The 22,025-nt window shown below is 68.5% G+C and overlaps 1 protein-coding gene across 19 annotated transcripts; it reads right to left on the bottom strand.

The window, feature by feature from the left end:
- Positions 1-347: 347 nt before the first annotated feature.
- Positions 348-21,761, bottom strand: PHLDB1 (pleckstrin homology like domain family B member 1). 19 transcript variants are annotated; one of them, XM_064471049.1, is made up of 26 exons: positions 21,351-21,761; positions 17,479-17,580; positions 16,936-17,059; positions 16,690-16,860; positions 14,783-14,908; positions 12,199-13,310; positions 11,174-11,416; positions 10,939-11,076; positions 10,676-10,813; positions 8,511-8,639; positions 7,095-7,250; positions 6,873-6,983; positions 6,618-6,707; positions 5,815-5,937; positions 4,857-4,994; positions 4,175-4,339; positions 3,575-3,742; positions 3,117-3,233; positions 2,902-3,019; positions 2,652-2,696; positions 1,934-2,225; positions 1,737-1,827; positions 1,509-1,655; positions 1,151-1,370; positions 968-1,053; positions 348-718 (listed from the first exon to the last, which is right to left on the bottom strand). In XM_064471049.1, exons 1-26 carry the CDS (start codon positions 21,744-21,746, stop codon positions 578-580), a joined length of 4,887 nt encoding a protein of 1,628 aa, XP_064327119.1. In that variant the 5' UTR covers positions 21,747-21,761; the 3' UTR covers positions 348-577. The 19 variants fall into 19 exon arrangements, with proteins under 19 accessions (XP_064327119.1, XP_064327120.1, XP_064327109.1 ...); XM_064471050.1 differs by having other exon boundaries at positions 2,902-2,995; XM_064471039.1 differs by having other exon boundaries at positions 3,575-4,339.
- Between the last annotated feature and the right edge of the window lie 264 nt (positions 21,762-22,025).

Below are 22,025 nucleotides of genomic sequence, written 5' to 3'. Positions count from 1 at the left end.
CGGGCACGACGGGAGCCTCGGGCCTATTGGCCGGGAGAGGAGGGGCGGGGCTACGGGAGGGGGCGGGAGGGAAATGCGTGGTGGCGTCGGACGCCGGCGTGCGCGCGCAACCCCACCGCAACAGAGCCACGTGCGGCCCAACTGCTTCGCGCGCGACCCCTGGCGGTTGAGAGGCGCATCGCCGACACCGGGCCCCGCCTCCGCCACGAACCGCGCCCCGCCCCGGGCCCCGCCCCCCTCCCCGGGCCCCCGGGACCGCAGCAGGAGCCGGGGTCTGAGTTCACCCCACCGCCCCCGCCCCCCGGTCCAGCATCGACCCGAGGCACAAAGCTCCGGGCACCGGCAGGTCTGGGGCAGCTTTTTACGTTTCAGCACGTCGATACGTTTCCAATAAATTTTGTTTTTAAAAAGTCAACGTAAAAAAAAAAAAAAAGAAAAAAATAAAGAGGAGCGATTGCGGCGGGCGAGCAGGCGCTGCGATCCCTTGGCACGGGTGGCACGGGGCCGCGGCCCCCCGGAGAGCCTCGCCGGCGGAGTCCATCAGGCTGGCGCCTCCTGGGTGCGCAGCGCCCCCCCCTCAGTTCATGAACTGGGTGTACCCCTCAGCCCCGGTGACGATGACGTCCATCCAGATGCGCATGGCCTCGGCCGAGGGCGCCACCATGTAGTAGAGGCGGTCGTGGGTCTTGACGCAGAAGGTGAGCGCGGGGTTGGGGCTCTGGGGAGGAGAGGGGGGCAGGGTCGGCACCTTGGGCCCCTTCGCCCCCCCCCACCGCCCCCGCAAAGCTCAGCACCCGGGTCCCGCCGTCGGTGCCCCGAGGAGCCGGCGCCGACAGGAGCCACAGAAAGCTCTGGGAGCGGCCCCGGCGCGAGCTGCCTCCTGCCTGCACGGCGGAGGGTGATGGGGGGACCGCGATTGCTGGGGGTCCTGGCGGACACCGGGGCGGCAGCAGCGCCTGGCTCTCACCTTCGCCGCGCTGCGCAGGTGGTCGTAGTAAACCTCTTCGATGGCTTGGAAGTAGATGACGCCCTTCAGCTTCGTCTCGTGTTTATCTGCCCGAGAGAAGGGACCAGTGTCAACCATGGCGCTGGGGGCGATGGCACGGGGAGGGGGCGATGGCACGGGGCACAGGGCAGCGCAGGGACTCACCCACGTAGTAGGAGAGGGTGCGCTTCATGCGGTCAAAGACGAACCAGCGCTTCTTCCAAGACTTGATCTTGCCACCCATCTTGACGAGGTAGCCCTTGCACATCTTCTCCGTCAGGATGACGTGGTAGCAAGTGTCCACGCTGTGGCCCGAGGACTCAATGTGCAGCCGCAGGTCAAAATCCTCCTTGCGGATGGGGAGGTACCGGGTCAGGGGACGAGCCTGGAAAAGCAACACAGCCCTGCAAAGGCCGCCAAGAGCCGTGTGTCCCCACCGGGACCCCGGCAGGGAGCTGGGTCTGCCTCGCCAGCTGGGCTGGCAAAGGGAACCCTGCGCTGGAGGGGGCAGCCTGCCCCGCACCTGCGAGAATTGCTTCTCCCGCAGCTTGACCTCCTTCTCCACCAGCTTCTGCCGCCGCGCGGTCTCATCCTGCAGCCGGCGTTCCAGCTGCTCCCGGCGCCGGCGCTCGTCCTCCAGCGCCTGCCGCCGCAGCTCCATCTCCCGCTCCTGTCAGCACGCACAGGCGCTCAGCCCTGGGGACGGGGGACCCGCTCCCCGGCCGGCCGCGGCGCTGGTGCCCCCGCTCACCCGGGACTCCATCAGCCGCGACTTCTCCGCGTGCGCCTCCTTCAGCATCTTCTCCATCTCCTCAATCTTCCCCGCATCCATCCCGCTGGCACTGCAAGACAGCCGCAGCTGCCATCCCAGCGGGAAGGACCTCGAGCCCATGGCGTGGCCACCAGAGCGACCGTCCCTCTGGCCGCGGGAGCTGGCCCCGGCGTTACCTGGAGATGTTGTCAGGCGAACAGGCGGAGTTGTTGCCGGTGGAGATGCTGGTCTCCATGCTGTCCGAGCTCTCCAGGCTGAGGGTGTCGTATGCATGGTCCAGGTCCTCAGCCCGGGGCCCGATGCCGTGGGGACGGTGGTGGTGGAGGATGGAGTGATGCAGGAGCGGGGGGAAGGCGGCAGGGAAGGGGGGCTGCCCATGCAGGGCTTCCCACTGGGACTGAGCCTCAGCAGCCGCTTTCTGCTTCAGCTCTGCCAGCCGTCGCTTCTGCTCCTCGATCACCTGCTGACCTGCGCCACAGGAAGACAACGACATTCACCGAGCGTGCCGCGCTTGGAGCTGCACCGTGGTGGGCGAGGGGACGGCGCGGGCAGGAGAAGACGCTGCAGGCGCTGCTGGAGCCAGGAAGGGATGGTGGGTGCAGAGGTGGGAGCTGCTGTCACACCTCCCTGGCGAGCATGGCAAGCAGCATCTTTCTGGGCAGGAGGAAGGGGCCCAGGCAGCCAAGGGGGGGGCACATGCGCCAGGCTGGCAGGAGCAGGCTGGGCAAAGCATTAGCGGGTTAGGGATGCACAGGGTTGTCCCTAAGTGGACGCCAAGAGGCGCCTGGGGTCCTGGGCTGGTCATGCCCCTCCTATGCACAGAAGGTGCCAGCAAACAGCCATGCTGCTGCCTCCGGGCTGCTCTAGGCAGTCCAAGCCGCCCCATGTCTCTACCTGGTAGATCGCCCGGCTGCAAAGGCTCTGCTGGGAGCGGCTCGGCTGGAGACACGCCGTCAGGCAGAGGGGTCGGGAGGGAGAGAGTGGGGGGGGGAAGCAAGAGACCATGAGAGAGACACTGCGTCCCGCCAGAGTGCCACCGCTGCCGTCCTTGGCCGGGCTCCCTTCTCCGCTGCCCGAGTGGCAGCGGGGGAAGCATCTCCCAAAGTCCCGCCACGCCGCAGAGCGACACGAAGCCAGAGCTTACCCTTCTGCTGCAGGGCCAGCTGGCGCTTGGTCTCGATGTCCTGCAGCGTGGCCGCCAGGTTGCGGGGCAGGCTGCCCGCCGGGCTCGGGGGGCCCTGGGCAGGACAGCAGACTGTCAGCTACAGGGACGGGGACAGGGGCTGGCACCGGGCATGCAGGAGCCGCGGCCGGGGTGTCCAGGGCCGGGCAATGCCCGGCTCCCCCCAGCAGCCGTACCTTGGGCGAGGGGCTGCGCCCCAGCACGGAGAGGTTGAGCTGTGAGGACGAGGGGGTCCCGCTCTTCATCCGAGAGGTGAGGGCACCAGCGTCACCCTCCGTTTTGGCACGATAGACCTGGGCACAGAGACAGGAAGGTGAGAAGGGCGGGGGGTGGGGGGCTGCAAAAGCCCCGCTGGACAGATGGCTCCGCCGTTGGCGGGGCCGAGCGTCCCCTCCCCAGGCCCTGCCCCTGTGTCAGTGACATCTTGGCAGGGGTGCAGGCAAAAGGAGGCACCGGCTGCCTGTGCCAGGCATGCTGCCTGCTGCAGGACTGCTCTGCCCCTGCCCGCTGCGGCAGCTGGGTGCCCAGCAGTGCCCAGGGCACAGAGCTGGCAGGAACATCCCTGCGCTGCCCCGTTCCTGCCGTGGCTGGCAGCCCCGAAGCCTGAGCCCCAGCAGCAGGGAGCCAGGATTACCTGGAGAGGCTTGTGAGAGGAGTGAGCTTTAGCTGGAAGTGGAGGAGGGGAAGAAGGAGGAGAGACAGAGGAGGAGGAGGTCTCAAAGCCAGCCATGACCTCCTGGTACCACTTCTCTAAATCAAGAGCCGGGAGCCACACAGGGCCTCCCGGCAGCTGCCGCTCCATCTGGAGAGAGATGCCGCGTGAGAAAGGAGGGAGGGCAAAATGCAGCGAGAGGCACAGATGCACAGAGATAGAGAGACCGAAGCATCCCTGCCTGTGCCTGCACCACCACCACCCAGAACAGGACCTACAGACCCCCGGGGACCCTGTGCACTCCCCGGCTGAATCCCAGCAGCTCCAGGACCCCCTTCCTGCTCCTGGGGCTGGCAAGAGCCAACGCAAGCGCCGGGAGGGCGCAGAGACCCCCTGCCCTGCACTGCGGGCTGGGCAGGGCTCAGGCAGGCAGGGAAGCAGCGGGCAGGGCAGCGAGGGGTGCGCGGGCTGGTGAGAGCCCAGGCTGCCGCTCGGCCTCGTCCGCAGCTCGCCCCTTCCCATGCATCCCCACCACCTCCCGAGGAGAGCATGGGGGCGGAGGGAGAGAAATAGGGCACGAACCTCTGCAGAGACGGAAGGAGAAGAGAGAGACGGAGGAGGATGAGGAGGAGGAAGAGGAGCAGCGCAGCCTGAGGATGAAGGAGCTGGCGGGGCGCAGCCCAGCAGGGAAGTGGCAGGGGCGGAGAGGCCCCCCAGGATGCCCGAGAGCTGCTCAACGGTCACATACTGGGCAGAGAGAAGCAGGTTAAACCGGGAGAGTTGGCTCTGAGCAAGAGCAAGCAAGCACAGGGGAACAAGCAGGCGGCTCCAGCCCCAAAAGAGAGTGCCACATCCCCAGGAGGGAGGGTAGCTGGTGCTGGCCTCCGCCCCGGTGCTGGGCACTGGGTCAGGCCCCTGCCTGCTCTGCATCCTCCTCGCCTGGGACTGGCAGCCAGGACCGGGTCCAACAGGCAAAGGGCCGCCCTCCCGCCCCGCTGGGTACTCGCTCTGCTCCCCAGCCCCGCTGCCGCCGCCCCGGAGGGCAAAGCCCTTCTGGAGCGGGTGAGAAGCGCTCCCTGACAGGACCGGGCGGCTCCAGCCTCTGCTCCCTGCACAGCTGCAGCCGGACGGGTCCCCCAGCCCAAGAGCCATGTGGGCTCTGAGCACCTGGGCACGCAGGGAGGCCACGCTGCAGCATCCTTGCTGTCCGGGGTGCAGCGGGCAACCCAAGGGAGCAAACCCGAGCATGCTCTCGAGCGGGTACCTCATCGGCTGCGGGAGGTACAGCAAGCAAGAAAGAGCGCTGAGCGGCAGCAGGGGCAGCAGCAGAAGCTTTAGTGTCCGGGCTGGGGCCGTGCGCATTGCTGCAGAACCTGAAAACGTCAGACAGCCTCATGTACTCCTAGAAATCCACGGCGGAGAAGGAGGAGAGTTAGACCCATGCGCTGGCATCATGGTGCTGACCGCAAAGCGAGAGCAAAGCTCCCCGCGTGCGTGTCCCCACCGCCGCCGCCTGCCCAGCCCTTCCCTGCCTTGCTGCCCTCCCTGCCTGCGGCGGCCTCAGTGCCCAGCACCGCGCGGGGAGCGGGGTGCCCAAGCCGGGCTGGGCATCCCGGCACGCCCTCGCTCCTGCGTTCGGCACAGCTTTGCTGGGTGCAGGCTGGGGACGGAGAGCTGCAGCCTGCCCTGCCGAGGCCCCAGGCGCCTTCAGCCGTTCCCATCACCCGGCGTCCCTGGCCACCAGCCCTCCCCAGCGCAACAGCACCGGATGAGGCGCCTCAAGCTGCTCTGAGCCAGCTTAAAATCCACTTCCTCACCCTTTCTGAACCAAACACGCTAAAGCTGGGTGTTTGCTCTTTTTCTGGGGAAGCCAGGCTAGCAGGACCCTAAAGGGTGCTGTCAGGAGGTGCCCAGCCAGCGGGTAAGCGGCGGGCAAAGGGGGACGCGTGGGGTGCCTGTGCCACACGGCGCTGCACCGGGGTTAAAACTAAAGGCGGCAGCCGGGTTGCCCGGTGGGCTCCATAGAGCACCTGAGATCAGGGTCTGAGTGTTAATGAGCGCAGCCGCCAGAAAGCTGAGAAATGCCCCAGCCATGACACCTCAGCCTGCTGCTGGGGGGATGCCCTGCTGCCCAAAGGCGATGTTAGTCCGCCTAAGGGGTCTGGCGGCGACTTGGCCAAGGAGGGGGCAAGCGAGCAAGCACATGCAGTTAGTCCCGTTACCTCTTGTGCCTTGGGGTAGGAGCGGGCGGCAGGAGAAGCTAAGGAGGCAGCTGCTGCTGGCAGGGGGCTCAGGGGCTTAGTTCCCTCCAACAGCTCATAAGGCTCTGAGATATGGAGGGTCTCCTGTTGGAGGGTAAAGATCACGTAGGCGAGGCGGGCGTGGGCACCAAGGTGGCAGCAGCAGGAGCCCCATCGCGGGCAGGCACAGGGGGACTCTGCCATCCTGCCCCTCACCCCAGCAGCGGGTCAGGCGGCACCACGGCCCCCAGGGGCATCGTGGCTCTGGCTCCTCGTTCACAGCCATGAGCAGGGCAATGGGGCGACCCGCTCCCACCTAAAAGCCTTTGGACATGAATGGGAAGGAGTCCCCCGTACCGGCACCAAGACAGCCCCGCGCTTGCTTTCTAGCAAGGACGGGACCCCAGGCAGTTCCTGCCCTGGGTGCTCCGCAGCCATGCCCAGCCCTTCCCTCATGGGCACTCGCAGCCCTCCCTGAGCCGCCTGCTAAAAGCCAGAACTGCTCTGGGGCTCCTGCAGCACCTGAGCAGCCTGGTGGGGATGCTGCTGCTCCCAAGCCCCACTCTGTTGCACTTCCCTCCCTCCCTCCCAACCTGGTAATGGTCTCTGCAGCCCATGGAGGGGCTCTGAGTGGCCGGGAGCACCTGGCTCTGGCCAGGAGACACTTGGGAGCACAGGAGCCGCTGCAGAGCGGAGCTTGTGGTGCACCAGGCTCATCCCCACTGGCAACAGCAGCTTGGGGTGGCAGTAGAGCATAGGGACCGTATCCCCCTCTCCCCACTTACCTCTCTGAGAGCTGAGGACATTTTGGGGAAGCTCCTGCCGCCTGTGACAAGCTGGTATCGCCTCTCCAGAGACACGAGCTTCTCCTTCTCCTGAGCACAGGGTGACAGCAAGAGCAGAGGCAGCTGATGGCTGCTGACACCCCATGGCCAATCTCACCCCAACTCCCAGCACCTCGGCAAGAGCTGGCATGACCTTGTCCCCTGCCTTGGGTACAGGTCGGGGAGCACATGTCAACCCCCCGACCGCTGCATTACCTTCTGCAGGAGCTGCAGGACGCTGTTCCTCTCCCTGGCCAGGCGCTCGGCCTCCTGGGCACTCTGCAGCCGGATCTGGGCAGCCTGGGCATCCAGAGCGGCCACCCGCTCCTGGGGAGCAGGCAGCAGGGATGAGCTGGCTGCCGGCAAGCCGCAGGGCTCAGCCGGACCCGCAGGGCACAGCGTGGCCACGCCGGACCCGCTGCCCACCTCCACCCCTACCTTCCTGCGAGCGATGCTGCGGTGGCACTCGGCCCGTCCCTGCAGGAGCTGCTGGCCCCGTGCCTCGCGCTCCTCCTCGAGGTGGCTCTCCCGTTCCAGCTGCTGGAACTCCAGGTCCTCAAACAGCTTGGCCTCCGTCTCCAGCACCTCCGCCTCCTTCGGACACACAAGGGCACAGCGGATCACCCCCTCTGGACAGGCACCTCCACATCCCGCAGGCAGGTCTCTCCCAGCAAAACCTCCTGCCACGCCCCCACATCCTGCTGGTTCTGGCCGGGAACTCGAACCCGTGGTAAAGCCTGTCTCCAGTGTCCTGCGCGGCAGGCAGGCAGCTTTCCCTCCTGCTCGGCACCAGCCATGTGGGAGACACCAGCAACCTCTGCCTGGCTGGAGACGGCAACGGAAGCACCGGGCACCGGCCAGGTCAGAGCCATCGCGCCCATGAGACAAGGAGCTCGCTGCAGCTGGAGGCTTCACCCAGCCCTCGGAGACTTGCTGTCCCCATTGAACCGCATCCGGGCCGGCACTGTGCCCTTCGGGCAGCAAAACACCACGCACTAGCATAACCACCAAGAGGCAGCCCCGCGTCGCCGAGCTGACGGGCAGCAGAGCCCCCACGGACAAACACCACGCCAGACAAACGCCTGTACATCCTTCCAGCCTTCAAGCACTGACAGCACATGGTAGCACTCAGCTCAGGGTCTGCCGATGCCACCCCGGCAGCAATTGCAGCGTGCTCCCCGTGGGGACGCGTTTCGCCCTGCTCCAGGAGCAGGGCAGCCGTCGCTCCTGCACCATGGCACGGCACCACCAGCGTGGTGGCTACCGAGGGCTCCCGGGCACCGGGACTGCCCCATCGCCGTCCCTGCCCGTCGCACACCAGGACCTGCATCTGACACAGGGGTGCCTGCCCTGAGCAGGCTGCCGCAAGGCGGGTTTATCCACACAGTGAGGGCCAGGCATACGCCAGCCACGGGCTGGGAAAGGTCGGCCACTACCGGAAAATACCAGATAAGGGGAAAAAAATGCTGCAGACCAGTGGTAACATAAACCCACGGCATCGCGTAAATAAACACTTGTGGGAAATAACTGGAACCGGACACAGGAGGACCCGGCGGTCCCCGAGGGTCCCCAGCCTGCCCTCCTCTGCAGGGCAGGATACATGCTCGCGCCTGCCCAGTGCAGAGGAGCACGGCGGCTCCGTGGCGGGGGTCAGCCCCGCGCTCCGCCAAGCCAGCACCGCGCCCCAGGCCCGGGCGAGCGGCAAGCTTACCAGGACGGCGGTGCCCGGCGCCAGCCGCCTCCAGCCCGGGTGCGACGCTCCCAGTGCAGCCCCGGCTGGCGGGGAAGAGCTGGCCTAAGCTGGAGCGGAGGGAGGTGGGCCATGGTCCGGGAGGGGTGGGGGGAGACACTGACCCTTCGCATCTGCTCCCGCAACTGCTCCCGCATTGACTCGGGGCACTTATCAAGGTGGCTCTTCGACTCATGGTAAAGCGCCCGGAGTTGCTCTAGCTCCTTCCTTTCAGCATCAACCTTTGCCCTTTCCTGAATCAGGGGAGAATGAGACAAAGAAAGAAAAGAAAAGAAAAGAAAAGAGGGAAAAAAAAAAAGAAAGAAGAGAGAAAACACACTTCTCAAATCCGTGCCATGCAGAGCTGCAGAGTTAGAGAGGGACTCAGCTGGAAGAAGAGGGGGCTCGCAGGGAGGAGCACCACGGCATCTATAGAGGGGTCGAGAGCGCGACAGCCACGGGGACCCGGGCTGGGCGGTGTTAGAGGGGTTACAGCCAGCCCTCAACCTCAGCCTCACGTTTCCATGCTGAAAACCCACTTACGGGCAGGGGAAAGGGCGATGCTTACAGCATGGATAAAGTCACCCCGATCCGGCAAACGGCTGCACCGCGTGCACCTTCTGAAAAACCGCTAACTAGCTTTGCTAATTGACGCTCACCATCCAGGCGCTGCCAATTAAGCACAGTGGGTTCTGTGTGCAGGCTGAGGGACCGTGGACCACCCCTCTCCATCAGAAGGAGAGGGCTGCCTGCGGGATGGCAGTGAAAAATGGGAGACTGAGGTCCAAACCTGCTGCCGGAGCTGCTCAGGCTGTATAGTCAGCTGCAGAGCAGACACTGGCTCCTGGCCCCGCGAGGAGGAGGAAGCGTCCCCAGCCCTCCTTCCCACGGCCACAGGAGCAGCATGACGGAGGCTGGCAACACGGTGCTGGCATAGGGGATCACCTCCCGCAGGTCTGGCAGCCCCGTATGGGGGCTAGGCACTGGGAAAGAGACGCTGCAAGACACCCCACTCCATGCTGAGGCAGCACAGAGACGCAGGGATCCACGCAAAAGAACACAGGGTGCACGCCACGGGGCGAGACAGGGCTGACACAGACAGGCACCCCAGGACAGAGGCTGCAGGGTGCCCAGGGGGCTCCCAGGCATGCAGAGATGTCAGAGGTGATGGCAGACTTCAGAGCAGCCACCGTTAGTGCAATTAGTGCAGACTGGTTAGGAAAGCGGGTGGTTAGGTCAGCAGAGAGGTTGGGAGAGGGATTTCCCTGTGCTACTCTCCTGGCTCTGCACAAGGCTGCCCCTGAGTAGAGAAGACACTTGCAAAGGGCTGGAAGACCATAACCAGAACAAAAACCCCAAATGCCACAGGAGCACGGCTGGCAGGCGCAGACAGCAGCTCTGACCAGCCACAGGCTGCCAAACAGCCTGGGCAGCTCCAGCCACGGGGCCAGCCAGACCCCAAGGGACACTGGTGCTGCACCACGGCGGCGCAGAGCTGCCGGCAGGATGCGCACGTAGGCTGCACGGGGATGCTGGCAGTGCGGAGTCGGGTCCCGGTGGCTCTCCCACTGCATAGCAGCTCGCCCAGGGCCATGCCACGCTGGCCACAAGGCTGCGGGATGGCTGGCAATCAGCAGCCAAACAAGCGTGCCGTGCACGCAGCGGCGCAGGTGCCTTTGAGCACGGCTGGCAGATCACGGCAGCAAGTGCACCACAGATGACTCCAGGGGAAGGGGGCTGGGACCCCTTCCTCAGCCACCGAGCCGAGTGAAACACCCGCAGCGATTTCCTGGTCACCTCTGGCAAACTGAATTCTACAGTGACGGCTCCATCACGCGTGAAGATGCTGTGACGGGCAGCAGAGCGGGAGGACTCGCCACAAGACACAGCCTCCCGGCAAGGGCAGGGAGTGGGGAGGGCCGAGGCCCCCACCCCGGGGTCAGTGCTGCCCGCTGCAGGCAGCGGCCCTCTGGGCAAGCCCCATGCCACAGAGCCTCCCTGCAAGACCACGCCGCATGACAGACAGTGGCCGAACCGCACCCCAAGCATCAGCCCTGCCCTCCTCTGGCAGGGCTGTGGGACCGGTGCCAGGCAGACCGACGGACAGACTGACCAGCCCCACCACGATGTGAACCCAGAGGGGATGCTCCTCGATGCCTCTGCAGAGCTCGGGGACCAGAGGATGCGCTCCCAGGGGAACATCACAGCGCGGGGCACCGCGGCACTGGCCGCAAGCACCAGGGTGGGCACGGCCTGGCCCACGCTGGGGGAGCCCTGACCCAGGGCTCACCTTGTCCCGCTCCTTCCGGATGCTGGCGTCCAGGCTGGAGAGCTTCTCCTGCAGCTGCTGCACCGCCTCCTGCTCCTGCCGCAGCCGCGCCGCCTCTGACTCCCGCTCGCCCTGCAGCAGCGCCCGCTCCATCTCCGCCTGGATGGGCACGGCCGTGTCAGGATGGCTGCCCCGGCCGGACCTGGCTCATACCCACAGGATCGGGCGCTGGCTGGCGATGGCAGCGAGCTGTGGGGACCTGGTGGGGTGCCCCGTCCCCTCACCTCTCGCGATGTCTCCTGCAGCTGCTGCTCCAGCTCCTTGACACGGCTCTTCAGCTGGTCCAGGCGGCCGAGCACACCGGCGCGCTCCTCCTCCAGCCGCTGTGCCTCCTTGGCCCGGGGGCCTGCCAGCTCCTCGTGCTGCAGAGAGGGCAGGTTGGCATGGCACGGCACGGCACGGCACGGCACGGCACGGCACGGCACGGCACGGCACGGCACGGCACGACCGTCTCCTCACCTCGTGGTGGGTGCTCTCAGTGCTGCTGCATTCCTCCTTCAGGTTCTCCTCGTCCGACCTCTCCAGGCTCTCCCTCTGCCGCAGCTCCTTGGCGGCACGGCCCAGAGCCACGGCACCCCTGGGCACCCGCTGGCCAGTATCGGTGTCGCCAGCCAGGAGCCGGTGCACGTCGCCCGGCTCGGTGCCATCCGTCTTGGTGTACTCGGCGCAGAGGTTCAGGATGGTCTCCAGGCGCTGCCGCTCCTGCGAGGAAGAGCGGTCAGCACGGCGCCCACCCCGGTACATGCCGCAACCAGAGCCCACAGGACCCCGTGCTGACGGCAGGCGCCGGGACGCGGGCTCACTCCCTGCCCTGCCCACGTACTGGGACGGGCTGGGACATCGCAAACCCCAACGCAGCCCACCCCGACCCTGTGCTGGAGCCAGGCATGCGATGTACCGGGAGCTGGAGACGGACTAATTACAGGCGGCAGCGCTGGCTGCCGAGTGCCGCCGCTATTTCTAGGCAGTGACTCAGGCCACCCGCGCCAGGCGTGAGTCAGGGCTGAGCAAACAGGGCTCCGGCTGCACGGCCCCCAGGACCGGCAGATGCACGGGGCAAACCCCACCCAGGCAGCTGCTGGCTCCATAAAAACTCCGTCCACCCTAAATATAGGCGCAGCGCCCACGAAGCCACAGCACCGTCGCTGGCAGACGTGGCCCTGGCAGGGCTGGACGAGTCGTGGATGGTTTGGCAAAGCCGGGGGGGGGGCACCACAACTTCAGCTGGCAGCCCCACGGAGCAATGCCGACCCCACAGGTTTCCCTGGGCTGCTGCGAGCCAGAGGCTTTGTGCTCCCAGAGAGCTGCCGTGCACCACCGGCCGCTCCTGGCCATAATCCCCCCAGATAAGCTGGCAGCCAGGCAGCTGCAGCAAATCCATGAGAGGCAAGGGCCGGGTTTTTAAAGCAGCAAAAGGCGTTTGCAAAGAAGGCATCCTACGCTGGAACACGGTCCCGCACCCCCCTCCCAGCCCCGGGTCTCACCAGGCGCTCCATCTCCTGCTCCCGCACCCGCTCCTGCTGCTGCCACCGGTGATACTCCAGCAGCTCGTCCTCGTTGTCGCTGATCTCTGTGATGCTGTTCTTGCGCTCCCGTGGCCCCACCGGTGGCCGTGGGTCCCCCAAGGGCTTCCTCAGGGTGCGGGGACTCTGCCGGGGCGAGGGCATGGCCGGGGACCCCAGCCCGTAAGCCGGGCTCAGGCAGGTGCCGAAGCTGGGGCGGCGCTTGGGGGTCTCTGCCAGCAGCGGGGGCGAGGGGCTCCCGGCACCCCTTGGCTCCTCCGGGCCCTTGCGCCTGGTGCGAGGGCTGCCGGGCACCTCCCTGCCCAGCCGGGGCTGCGGGGAGGGGGCATCAGGGGCTGCCCGGGGGCTGGCAGCCCGGCGCGACAAGGAGGGGCTCAGCGGGGGAAGCTCCCGCATGCTCTCCATGTTCCTCCTGGCTGCCCGCGGGCTCTCGGGGGGCTGCAGCCGGGCCTCTGGGACCACCCTGCTGGTGGGCTGCCGGCTGGGGGGCAGTGGGTCCCGTGGCTCCCGGAAGGGGCTGGGGGGCCGTTCCTGCAGGGCTGCCCGCAGCCGCGGTGCCACCCTGGGGGTCAGCCGAGGGCTGCCTGCCCGGTGATCCCCGAGCCTCTCAGCCGGCCACGGCTCACCAGGACCCCCACCGGGTGGTGGGGGTGGGCGCTGGGGGGGTGGCTGCACAGCATGGTTGTAGCTGGAGGAGCGGAGTGGGACGAGGGGGGGCACGGCCGGACCTTGCTCCTGGCTGCTGGGCGAGGGGCTGGTGTAGCCACCGCTGCTGGCTGGGGAGGAGAGGGGGGAGAAGGCGGGGGAGGTGTTCTCGTAGCTGGAGCCCCCCGACGTGGCCCCGGGGCTGGGTGGGGGAGACAGGAGGCAACGCCCGCCCCCGTTCACCACTGGGGAGAGGGGGGACCGGCTGCAGGCAGGTGGCTTCTTGCCGCCGGGGGACGCTGGCTCCTCCAGCACCAGCGAGTCCATGATGTCCTGCAGGTCCTTCTCAATGGAGCTGACAAGGGAGCTGTGGCTGGGACACCCATGCTCAGCCGGCTGGCGGCCACCATTCACCATGGCCTCGGGCTCTGCGGGGAGACATGGGAGCAGGTGTCAGCGCGGCAAGACCCCCCTGCAGCCCCTACCCAGGCTGGGGTCCCACGGAGCAGCCCCGCAACACCCCTCCACGCAACCTTGCAGAGCCAGCGCCAGGTTGCAGCTCCTCTCCCCCGCACCCCAAGCTGCCCGTGTGCCGGTGCCGCTGTTTCCCGCGCCGGCTGGGGAGCCAGACCAGGGAGGAGGCCGGCATCCCGCTGGCCCCATCACCAGGGAGACAGAAACCTGATAGCGCGGCCCAGCCGCCTGCTCCCAACATCCCTGCGCTGCCGGCAGCTCCCGGCCCCGCTCCCCGGGGAGCGGCTGCCCGCACCAGCCGCCAGCGCCCACCGCTCATCCCTGGCACGCTCTGGCACCCTAGCGAGGGGGCAGAGATGCGACGGCCGAACGCCACCGAACGCAGACCCGCAGCACGTCCAGACCCACCGCCACATGGCCCGCAGCCTCCCTGTGCCCCTGGCTGGCGCGCCCCCTGCCCGGGCCGCCCTGCTCTCCCGGCGCAGCACTGATGTGCCTGTCACTCAGGGGACGAGCTAATAGTGGCAGGCGCGGAGCCTGGCCAGGACACAGCGTGCCACCCAGGCTGCGTCACCCCCTGGCACCCAGCGGCTCCCCCGCGGCGTCCGGCAATGCCTCCGTGCCCAGAGATGTGCCGCACCCCTGCCTGCCTGAGGCCGTCCCATCCCGTGGGGCAGAGAGGGACCGCGCGGGGCCCACGCAGGCAGCGGCTGTGGGATGCTCCGCAGCAGCAGGATGCTCTGCGGCCACGACACCTCCCCGTGTCCCTCCTCCCATCCCCAGCTGCGGGGCACATTGCCTTCCCAGCACACACGTGGCATGAGGAGGCTGCCAAGCTCCTCTCCCCGTGCCAGGGCGTGCCGGTCGGGGCAGGGAGAAGGGCTGCCAGCCCAGGGACTGCTGCTGGGGGTTCGGACATCCCCAGGAGCCAGGCATGGCGCCGGACCTCAGCACAGGCACTTGTCCCATCAGCCCCGCAGCCAGACAGACAGCAAGATAAGCAGCCGGCGAGATGAAGGACTGCAGACGGGGAAACGGCCTTCGCAGCCTCCACATGGCCACCACATCATGTAAACACTGGCCCCAAGGCAGCCGGGGGACCCTGCGCACACCGCATCCCTGGCACAGGCCGACGGGTGACGGCTCTGCCATGGCCAGGCTGGGCAGAGGCGGGAGCCGTGCCTCACTGCCCTCGCAATTACCCTCTTCCAAGGCAGTATTAATCATTAACAAACGCCAGCGCAGCTGCCATGCCGAGTCAACGGCCGGCACATCCGCGGCTGGGAGCGAGCCCCGCTCCCGAATGCAGCAGCCTGGGCAGGACAGGGCTGGGAGAGCATCAGGTGCCGGGAAGGCTGGCAGTGCGGGACCAGGAGCACCCTGGCGTCCCCACCAACCCCGCCTGGCGTCATGTGGGGTCACCTACTTGCTGGCAGCCCGTAGAGAGCCGCCGGGCTCCTGCCCCCCGACGGGATCATGCTCTTCATCCACTTGGCCTCGGCAGGGTGGTTGAAGCGGAGGAATGTGGCCTGGCCCAGGCAGATGGTGCACCCTGGGGAGAGAGGGGAGAGAGCTCAGCCACCGGTCAGCCGGCCGCCCCGGAGCGGTGCTGGCGAGGCTGGGCGCTGCCCGGCCCTGCTACGCGTCCCCGGGAGGGGAGCGGGCTCCTGCCGTCGGCAGAGGCTTAGGGGGAGGCTGAAATCCAGGTCACTCCCCGGCAGCTGCAGGCAGCGCGTGGCGGGCGCAGGCACAGCTGGGGTCCCTGCCGGGGGCCGCGCTGCCGCGGGGGCGCTGGCGGCGCTCCAGGGCCTGCGCGGCTGCCAGCTGCAGACAAGACAGCTCCTGTCCCCAGCCGCAAAGCACCTCTTCTTGGCCCAAAGCGGCAGCCCTCTCGGGGGACGGCCGCCGAGCAGCCACCGGGCCGGGGAGCGGGGCTCCCCGCAGCGCCGGGGAGCCGTGTGCCGGCAGCGGGGGGCGGCGGGCAGCTGGAAGGCTCCGTGCTACGGACACACCCCGCTTTGAAGCGCCTGCCAGGGCTCCGGGGAGAGGCTCGCCCTGCACCGGCAGCCGCAGCCGAAAATCCCTCGCCGGAGGGGACGCGGGTTTTGGAGCAGCCGGCAGCCCAGGCTCGGGGCAAGGCGAGCAAGAGGCCGTTCGGGCGAGCGCCGTCGCCGCCGGGGGGGCCCGGCTTCCTCGCCCGAGCTCTGGGGAGGGAAGGAGCGGTGCTGCCCGGCAGGCGCGGCCGCAGCCCCCCCGGCTCGCCGAGCGCGTCCTGCCTGCCGGGCAGCGGTGCCAGCGCCCGGCCCGGCAGCGGCCCCTCCAGCCCAGCGGCTCCTCCGGCTCGGGGCATCACCGACCTCCGCCTCGCCCGCGCCCCGGCCCCGGCCCCGGCGTGCATCACGTCTGCAAAGCGGGGTCCCCCGCGCCCCGAGCGTCGGCCTGGCAGCCCCACGGCTGGGCTGCCGCGGGGGCTGACCCTGCCCCGCGGCGTCCCCGCCCGCTCGCCTCGCCGGCGGCCCCCCGGGCAGAGGGACGGGGGCTCGGCTGGCCCCCACCCGCCCTGGGAACGGCGGGACCCGCCGTCCGTCACACCGCGGCCGTCGCGCCCCTTCTCCGGCGGCCACGTGGCTGCCATTGTCCCCCCCGAGGGGACGCTCGCGGCAGCCCCACCCGCGTGGGGTCCCCCCCGTCCCCGGCGAGGCAGGGGGAGGCGCGGGCGGGCCGCAGCCCGGCCGCCCCCAGGGGCGGCGAGGGGGCCGTGCAACCCCCGGGGGGGCCGGCAGCGCCCCCCACCCCCGCAGCCCCGACCGCGGACACGCGTGCCCCGCCACACTCACCGCGCCGCCGCCGCCGCCGCCGCCGCCGCCGCCGCCCGGGCAGCGCCGCGCACCGCCCCCGGGGAGGGGCGGCGGGGGGCGGGCGGGGACGGCGGGGGCCGGGCCTCTCGCTGCCCCGCCGCCTGGGCGGAGGGGCCGGGCCGTGCCGGGAGAGGGGACACGGGGGGGCAGCCGAGCTCTTTCCTGCCTTCACCTCCCCTTCCCACACGCGGTCAGCATGGGTGCCGTGGCGAGGGCGCTCTGCCCCCCGTCCCAGGCGCCGCGCGCTCCCCGGGCACACGGCGAAGCCGGTTCCCAACCGGTGCCGGCGTCCGGCACATCCCCACCCCGCGGCAAAGGGGCACGAGCGCCCGAGTGCGGGACGGATCCGCAAGCGGCTCGGCCCCCGCCAGCGCGACCCGCCGGCCAGCGCCGGGTCCCGCTCCGGAGGAGCGCGGAGAATCCGCAGAACCTGGAGTTCTACAGAAGCTATAATCTGTGGTTTCATGAATCCTACCCTGGGTGAGGCGCGTGGGCCGCCGGAGCGGCACGCCGTCGATGGCGCAGGCGTTGCCGCAGGGGTGCAGGGTGAGCGTCCCCCGCACGTTCTCAATGTAGCAGTGCTGCGGCGCCAGCCCGGGGCCCTGCAGGACGACGTCCCTCGCGGCCGTGCCGATGGTGGTCCTCCCTGCCGGCAGAGAGGGCGGCTCAGCGTCCCCTCCGCCGGCGTGCCCGCGGGCACCCCGCGGCAGCCGGCACTCACCTTCCTCCAGGGGCAGGAGCGTGATGGCGGTGCTGAGCCGGCCGCTGCCCAGGCTCACCAAGTGCGGCTTCTCCGTCTGCACCTTCAGCCCCTTGCCCGTGTCGATCAGGTCCAGGGGGCTGTTCTGCAGGGGCAGAGGGGAGGGATGCTCACAGCTCCCGCGGTGCGGCCCGCGCCCCCGTGCTGCCCACCTGCCTCGGGCTGCTCGGAGACAGCTGCGCGTGTAGGCAGGGAGCGAAGCCCAGGCAGGGCATTCCGGGAGCTGAGGGCTTCCTCCTGCCCGTGCTGCCCGCCCGGGGGAGCGGAGGTGAGCCGCTGAGGGAGCAGAAGGTCCCTGGAGCTTGGGCTGCGTCTGAGAGGATCCGAGCTGCCAGCCGCTTAGCTCAATTGGCTTTGCCATCGATCCCGTAATAGGATTGGGGCAAAGAGAAGCCGGAGGGCAGCGCTGGTTGCCCACGGCAGGGCTGGCTGTGGAGGAGGAGGGCTGCCGGCCAGACCCCCGTGCTCCCACAGGGCAGAGGTCCCACGGCCATGTGCACTCACCTGGATGATGGTCTGGACTCTGCGGGTCGGGCTGGCAGGGATCCTGCCGGGTGCCTCCATGGTTCCCACTCGGAGGCACCGGGCACTCTCAGGCGCAGGCTTCTACCAGGAGAAAACAGAGGATATCACCACAGTTGACCACGCAGGGCACGACTCTGTTGTATTCCTCCTGCACATCCCTGCCCGCATCCTGCGTGTCTGGCAGCCTGTGCATGAGCTTCACAAACCCTACCCCACCCCAAACTGGCGTTTGCCAGCAAGGGGATTCCCCAGTTCCCCTCCTGAGCGCCCGTCTCCAGCCCTGCAGCAGCTGCCCGAAGCCAGTGGCCATCCCGGCCTGGCAAGGCACGTGGCCCCGTCCACCCTGGGAAAGCCGCGTGCATGCACCAAGCGTCAGCACGGGACACGGTGCCAGAAGGAGCCGGCGTGCTGGCTTGGCTTTGGGGAGGTGGTGTGGGAAACACCCGCCCTCAATGCGAGAGCGATGTGCAGCCGGACCCCGATGGCTGCTGGTGGACGACACTACATGAGCACGGGATCCAGCTGTCCCAGCAACATCTGCCTGCTCGTACACGGCCTGCGGCACACCCACACGTGCCACGAGTGCCCGTCCCCAGCACCTGGGCATGCACCTTTGCTCCTGCACAGCCGAGCGGCAGCACTTTGGGGCGCACAAGCCCAGGTGAGTGCGCTGCGTCCCTGCCTGCACCCTGCCTAGCCAGCACAGGCGCCCACGCCAGGCTGGCAGGGCTGCCGCCCACAGGAGCAGCCACCCGCTGCCGTTCTCTGTGCAGGCAGGAGGCGGCTCGGGGAGGAACAGTTTCCGTCACCCGGCGCTCACAGCACCGTCACAGCCCGGGATGCTCCAGGGTTACTAAATTTACCGTCTGCTGCTCCCCATGTCCCTCCCTTCCGCCCCGGCCTGGACAAACGTGGCTTAACCCTTTCTGGGAAGCCTGGGGCAGATGGACTGGGGAGCGCTCCCACCCCCGTTAGGGACCCTGGTCCTAGGGCAGCGGGGGGCACCGGGAGGAGCCATAGGCTTGGATCCCTGCATCATCACCCGTGGTCCCCTCAGCCCCGGTGTCCCGCGGGGTTTGAGACCCCCCCCCACCTCGGCCAGTCCTGGGCTCAGCTGCGGGGGCGAGCGGACGGCTATTACACACTGCGGAAAAAATGAAACGCTGGAAAACACCAGGCGTGGGATCCAGGGCTGGGACAGAGCCCAGGCAGCTCCGTGGGACGCCAGGGCCAGCCACCCCACAGTGAGGGCTCCGTGGGGACTGCAGCCGCCCCACACGGATTGGGGCCAGCTCGGCTGGAGTGGGGGGGAAGAAGAGATGTGGCACCCCAGGAGCAGCTCCCCAGTGCCCACTGGTTGCCAAGGAGGGACCCACTGCTTTCCCTTACCTGCCACGCAGTGCTGGCCTGGGCACGGAGTGGGACCCTCCATGGCAGCATTCCCATATCCCCCGGGCGCAGGGGGGGAACGCTTCCCAGCGTCAAGAGACCCCACAGCCCAGCCGAGCCCCTGCCCCTCTCCTGCACCCAGGCCCCATCATAATGTCCAGGAAGGAGGAAAAGCCAGGAGGGGCCAGGCTGCTGCATAGGAAGGGAGCGGGGCCGCGGTGGGATCCTGTGCTGGTGTTAACCCCTTCCCAGCATGGCTGTACCAGTGGGGTTGAATACAGCATCATGGAGGACCCCCAGCCCCACCACCCTGCTCCTGCCCATTGCCTGGTGGCCAAACTCGCTCCACCCAGCACCCCTCATTCTCCAAGCAGCCCTGCCTGCCCATGAGCCGGAGGGTGATTACGGCATCTGGCCGCTCCCCTGTGCCCACCCTACCCACAGACAGTCCCCAGCCCCCTGGCATCGCCCTCCACCCCAGCAGAGCCCCTCACCTGGCTCCTCACTGCGCAGGAGACGCCTGCCGTCCCCCCAGCCCGTCCCTCGGGGGATGCAGCCCCTCTCCAGCCGGCTCTGCCGGAGGAATGTGGGGCAGGAGCGCAGCCGCCCCGGCCGGCGCCCCACTGCTGGAGCGGACAAGGCGGCCTTTCTTCTCCCGCCACTGCCTGCAGAACGCGCTGCTTGTTCCCGCCGGGGGAAGCGGCGAAGGCAGCAAATGCCAAGGGGTCGGGCTCGGTTACCGCCCAGCAGCTCACGGCCCCCATGCCTGCCGTGCGCAGGGCTGCCCGCTCGGCCCTGGCTTCCCGGAGGACAAAAGCCCCTTTCTTCTCCCGGTGAAGGCAGAGGCCTCACCTGGGAGGACGCCCAGCCCTGCCGCCACGGGGCCCCCGCTGACGCCGGATGGGCTGCGTGCAGACACGCTGCCCCACTACCACTGTACTGCTGGGGAGCCCCTGCACCCCACCGCCCACGGCTGCGATCTGCCTGCCTGCCCTGAGCCCGCGCAGGCAGGGGCGCTCGGGGGGTCTGCTCCTGCTCAACCCACGGCTGCCCACCGAGTCACAACCCGGGCACGCACGGCCTGCCTCGCACCCTACCAGTGTGGCCGGGAGCCAGCAGCTGGGGGCAGACCCTGGAGCCGCAGTGTGTGCCATAGGCCAGGGCACGGCCAGGGCACGGCCGGCCGACCCGTGCTCGCACAGGGCTGTGCCGATGTACCGGAGCACAGCCTGGCACCCTGCCACAAGCCCAAAGGTTCCCCAGCTGCCCCTCACCCGCGATGCAGCGTGCGAGGGATGGGCGCACGGCATCCCGCGGCACGGCCTTTCCTCCCCACCCGCAGCCGAGTGAGTCACGGGAGGCAGCTGGAGCGGCCGAGCTAACGGGTGCGCACCACGCAGCATCGCAGCCTCCGTCCAACTTGGCTGCCTGCTTGCTCCCCATCTGCTAACGTGCTTAGGGCGCGCTTACCCCTTCCCACACCCTCTGTCCCGGTAAACAACCGACCCTTCCGCCGGCAGCTGGAAAGAGGGAGCCTGTCTCTGGCACAAAGCTGGGGGAGAGTGAGGAGCCTGTTCCTGGCCACTACCTCCGAGCCTGGGATCTGCCCCACGCCGAGCAGGAAAGACCCAGCCGGCCCCATCCCACCCGGGCGAGGGGCGGCGGGGGCTGCTTCACGGTTACTGGGGCAACGCAACGCTCCTGGCAATAACATCACCGTAAATCAGCTGCCAGACAGCTCCGGCGGGAGCCAAGGAATCCCGGCCGCGCCCGCTGATCTCAGCGCTCCCGGGAAGCGCTCCTGCACCGCTGCGGTGCGGCAAAGCTGCGCTCCGGCCGAGGCCCTGCCGGCATCGCGCCTTGGGGTCTCCGCGGGCTGGGGACTGCCCACCACGTTTGGGCCGGGGAGGGCATGCATCGCTGCTCTCCTGCACCTGATGCTCCCCGAGATGAGCCAGCTCCGAGGGCTAGTGATGCCATGCACCGTCCCGACCGCTGCCGGAGCTCAAGCACCGAGCCCAGCATCAGCACGTGCCTCCAGCCACCGCAGCATGGGGAAACCGCCACCGCTGAGCTCCAGGACCCCTCGTAAGGTTGTACGATGGAGTCTCATTCATCAAAGCCCTCTCATAGCAAACAATGGCTTCTCACCTGCAGGCCAGACACCTGGCTCGGCTCAGCGGGGAGCACCTGCGGCTCCTTACTGACAGCTCAGGGACCGCAGCACAGGATGGGTCTTGGATGGAGTTCCTGGCACGAACCCATCGCCCAGCCCTGTGTTGGGTGTGAGAGGGGCGAGGGTGAACCTCACCTCTCTGAAACGGGCATCGCTCGCTCTGTTCCTGTGTCTGGCCATCACCAAGCGCTGCCTCATCACACAAACCCACGGTTGCCACGTCCCGTGGACACGTGGCATTGTGCGGGAAACACAAACGTACCACAGAGTTGCCGAAAAAACCCACCTGGGCAGCTGTGCCCCACTGTCGCCTGGTCTCCGTGCCGCCCGCGGCGTGTGGCCAGTGGATTCGCCCCGCTGCGGCCCGGGGAGGGCTGGGAGCTCGCAGAGCGGCTGGAGGGGTGCGAGAGCGGCGGATCTCCGGAGCAGCAGCTGGAAAACTCCTGGGGCTGCCGAATCCCTCGGGTTTTCTGGCAGGGCCGAAGGGGCCGTGGTGAGAGCGTGTCCGGAAGCGGGAGCACACAAGGTCCTGCCGCGGAGCGGGGTCTGGCCAGGTTCCCAGGCTCCCCGGGCGGCGTCGGGGCCGAGCACTGGCTGCCCCTTCCACCGCCCACGGGAGGATTTGGGATGACGGGAGAGCCTCCCACGCCACCGGGCTCGCCACTGACGTGGACCACTGCATCCGGCTGCCGACCCACCCACGCGCCCCCAAAACGTTGTGCAACAAGGGGTTTTAGGGCTGAAGGGAGTTTCCTGCTCTCCCGCCTGCAGCTCCCCCCGGGACCCCCACCATGTCCCACACGCAGCCCCTTCCCCCGGCATGCGTGGGGGCCCCACGGCCCGGCCGCCCCCTCCCCATCGCTCACCTCCACTCCGCCGGCCCGTCAGCCCCGTCCCGGGCTCCGCCGCTCCGCTCCGCCGGTCCCCGCCCCGCCGCCGGCCCCGTCCCGTCCCGCCCCGC

Source organism: Phalacrocorax carbo, chromosome 21 (assembly GCF_963921805.1).
Source record: "Phalacrocorax carbo chromosome 21, bPhaCar2.1, whole genome shotgun sequence".
Taxonomy (NCBI): Eukaryota; Metazoa; Chordata; class Aves; order Suliformes; family Phalacrocoracidae; genus Phalacrocorax; species Phalacrocorax carbo.
Note: the sequence above shows the minus strand (reverse complement) of the source record. Positions and strands in the feature narration are given on the sequence as shown.

Excerpts from the sequence above, each read along its gene's own strand:
- PHLDB1 (XM_064471039.1), bottom strand. The coding sequence starts at position 21,746 with ATGCAGTGGTCCACGTCAGTGGCGAGCCCGGTGGCGTGGGAGGCTCTC. Across the intron at positions 2,697-2,901 it reads GCTGGCCCTGCAGCAGAAGG|CCGAGCCGCTCCCAGCAGAG; the intron begins GTAAGCTCTGGC and ends GCGTGTCTCCAG. Across the intron at positions 1,371-1,508 it reads GGGAGAAGCAATTCTCGCAG|GCTCGTCCCCTGACCCGGTA; the intron begins GTGCGGGGCAGG and ends TTGCTTTTCCAG.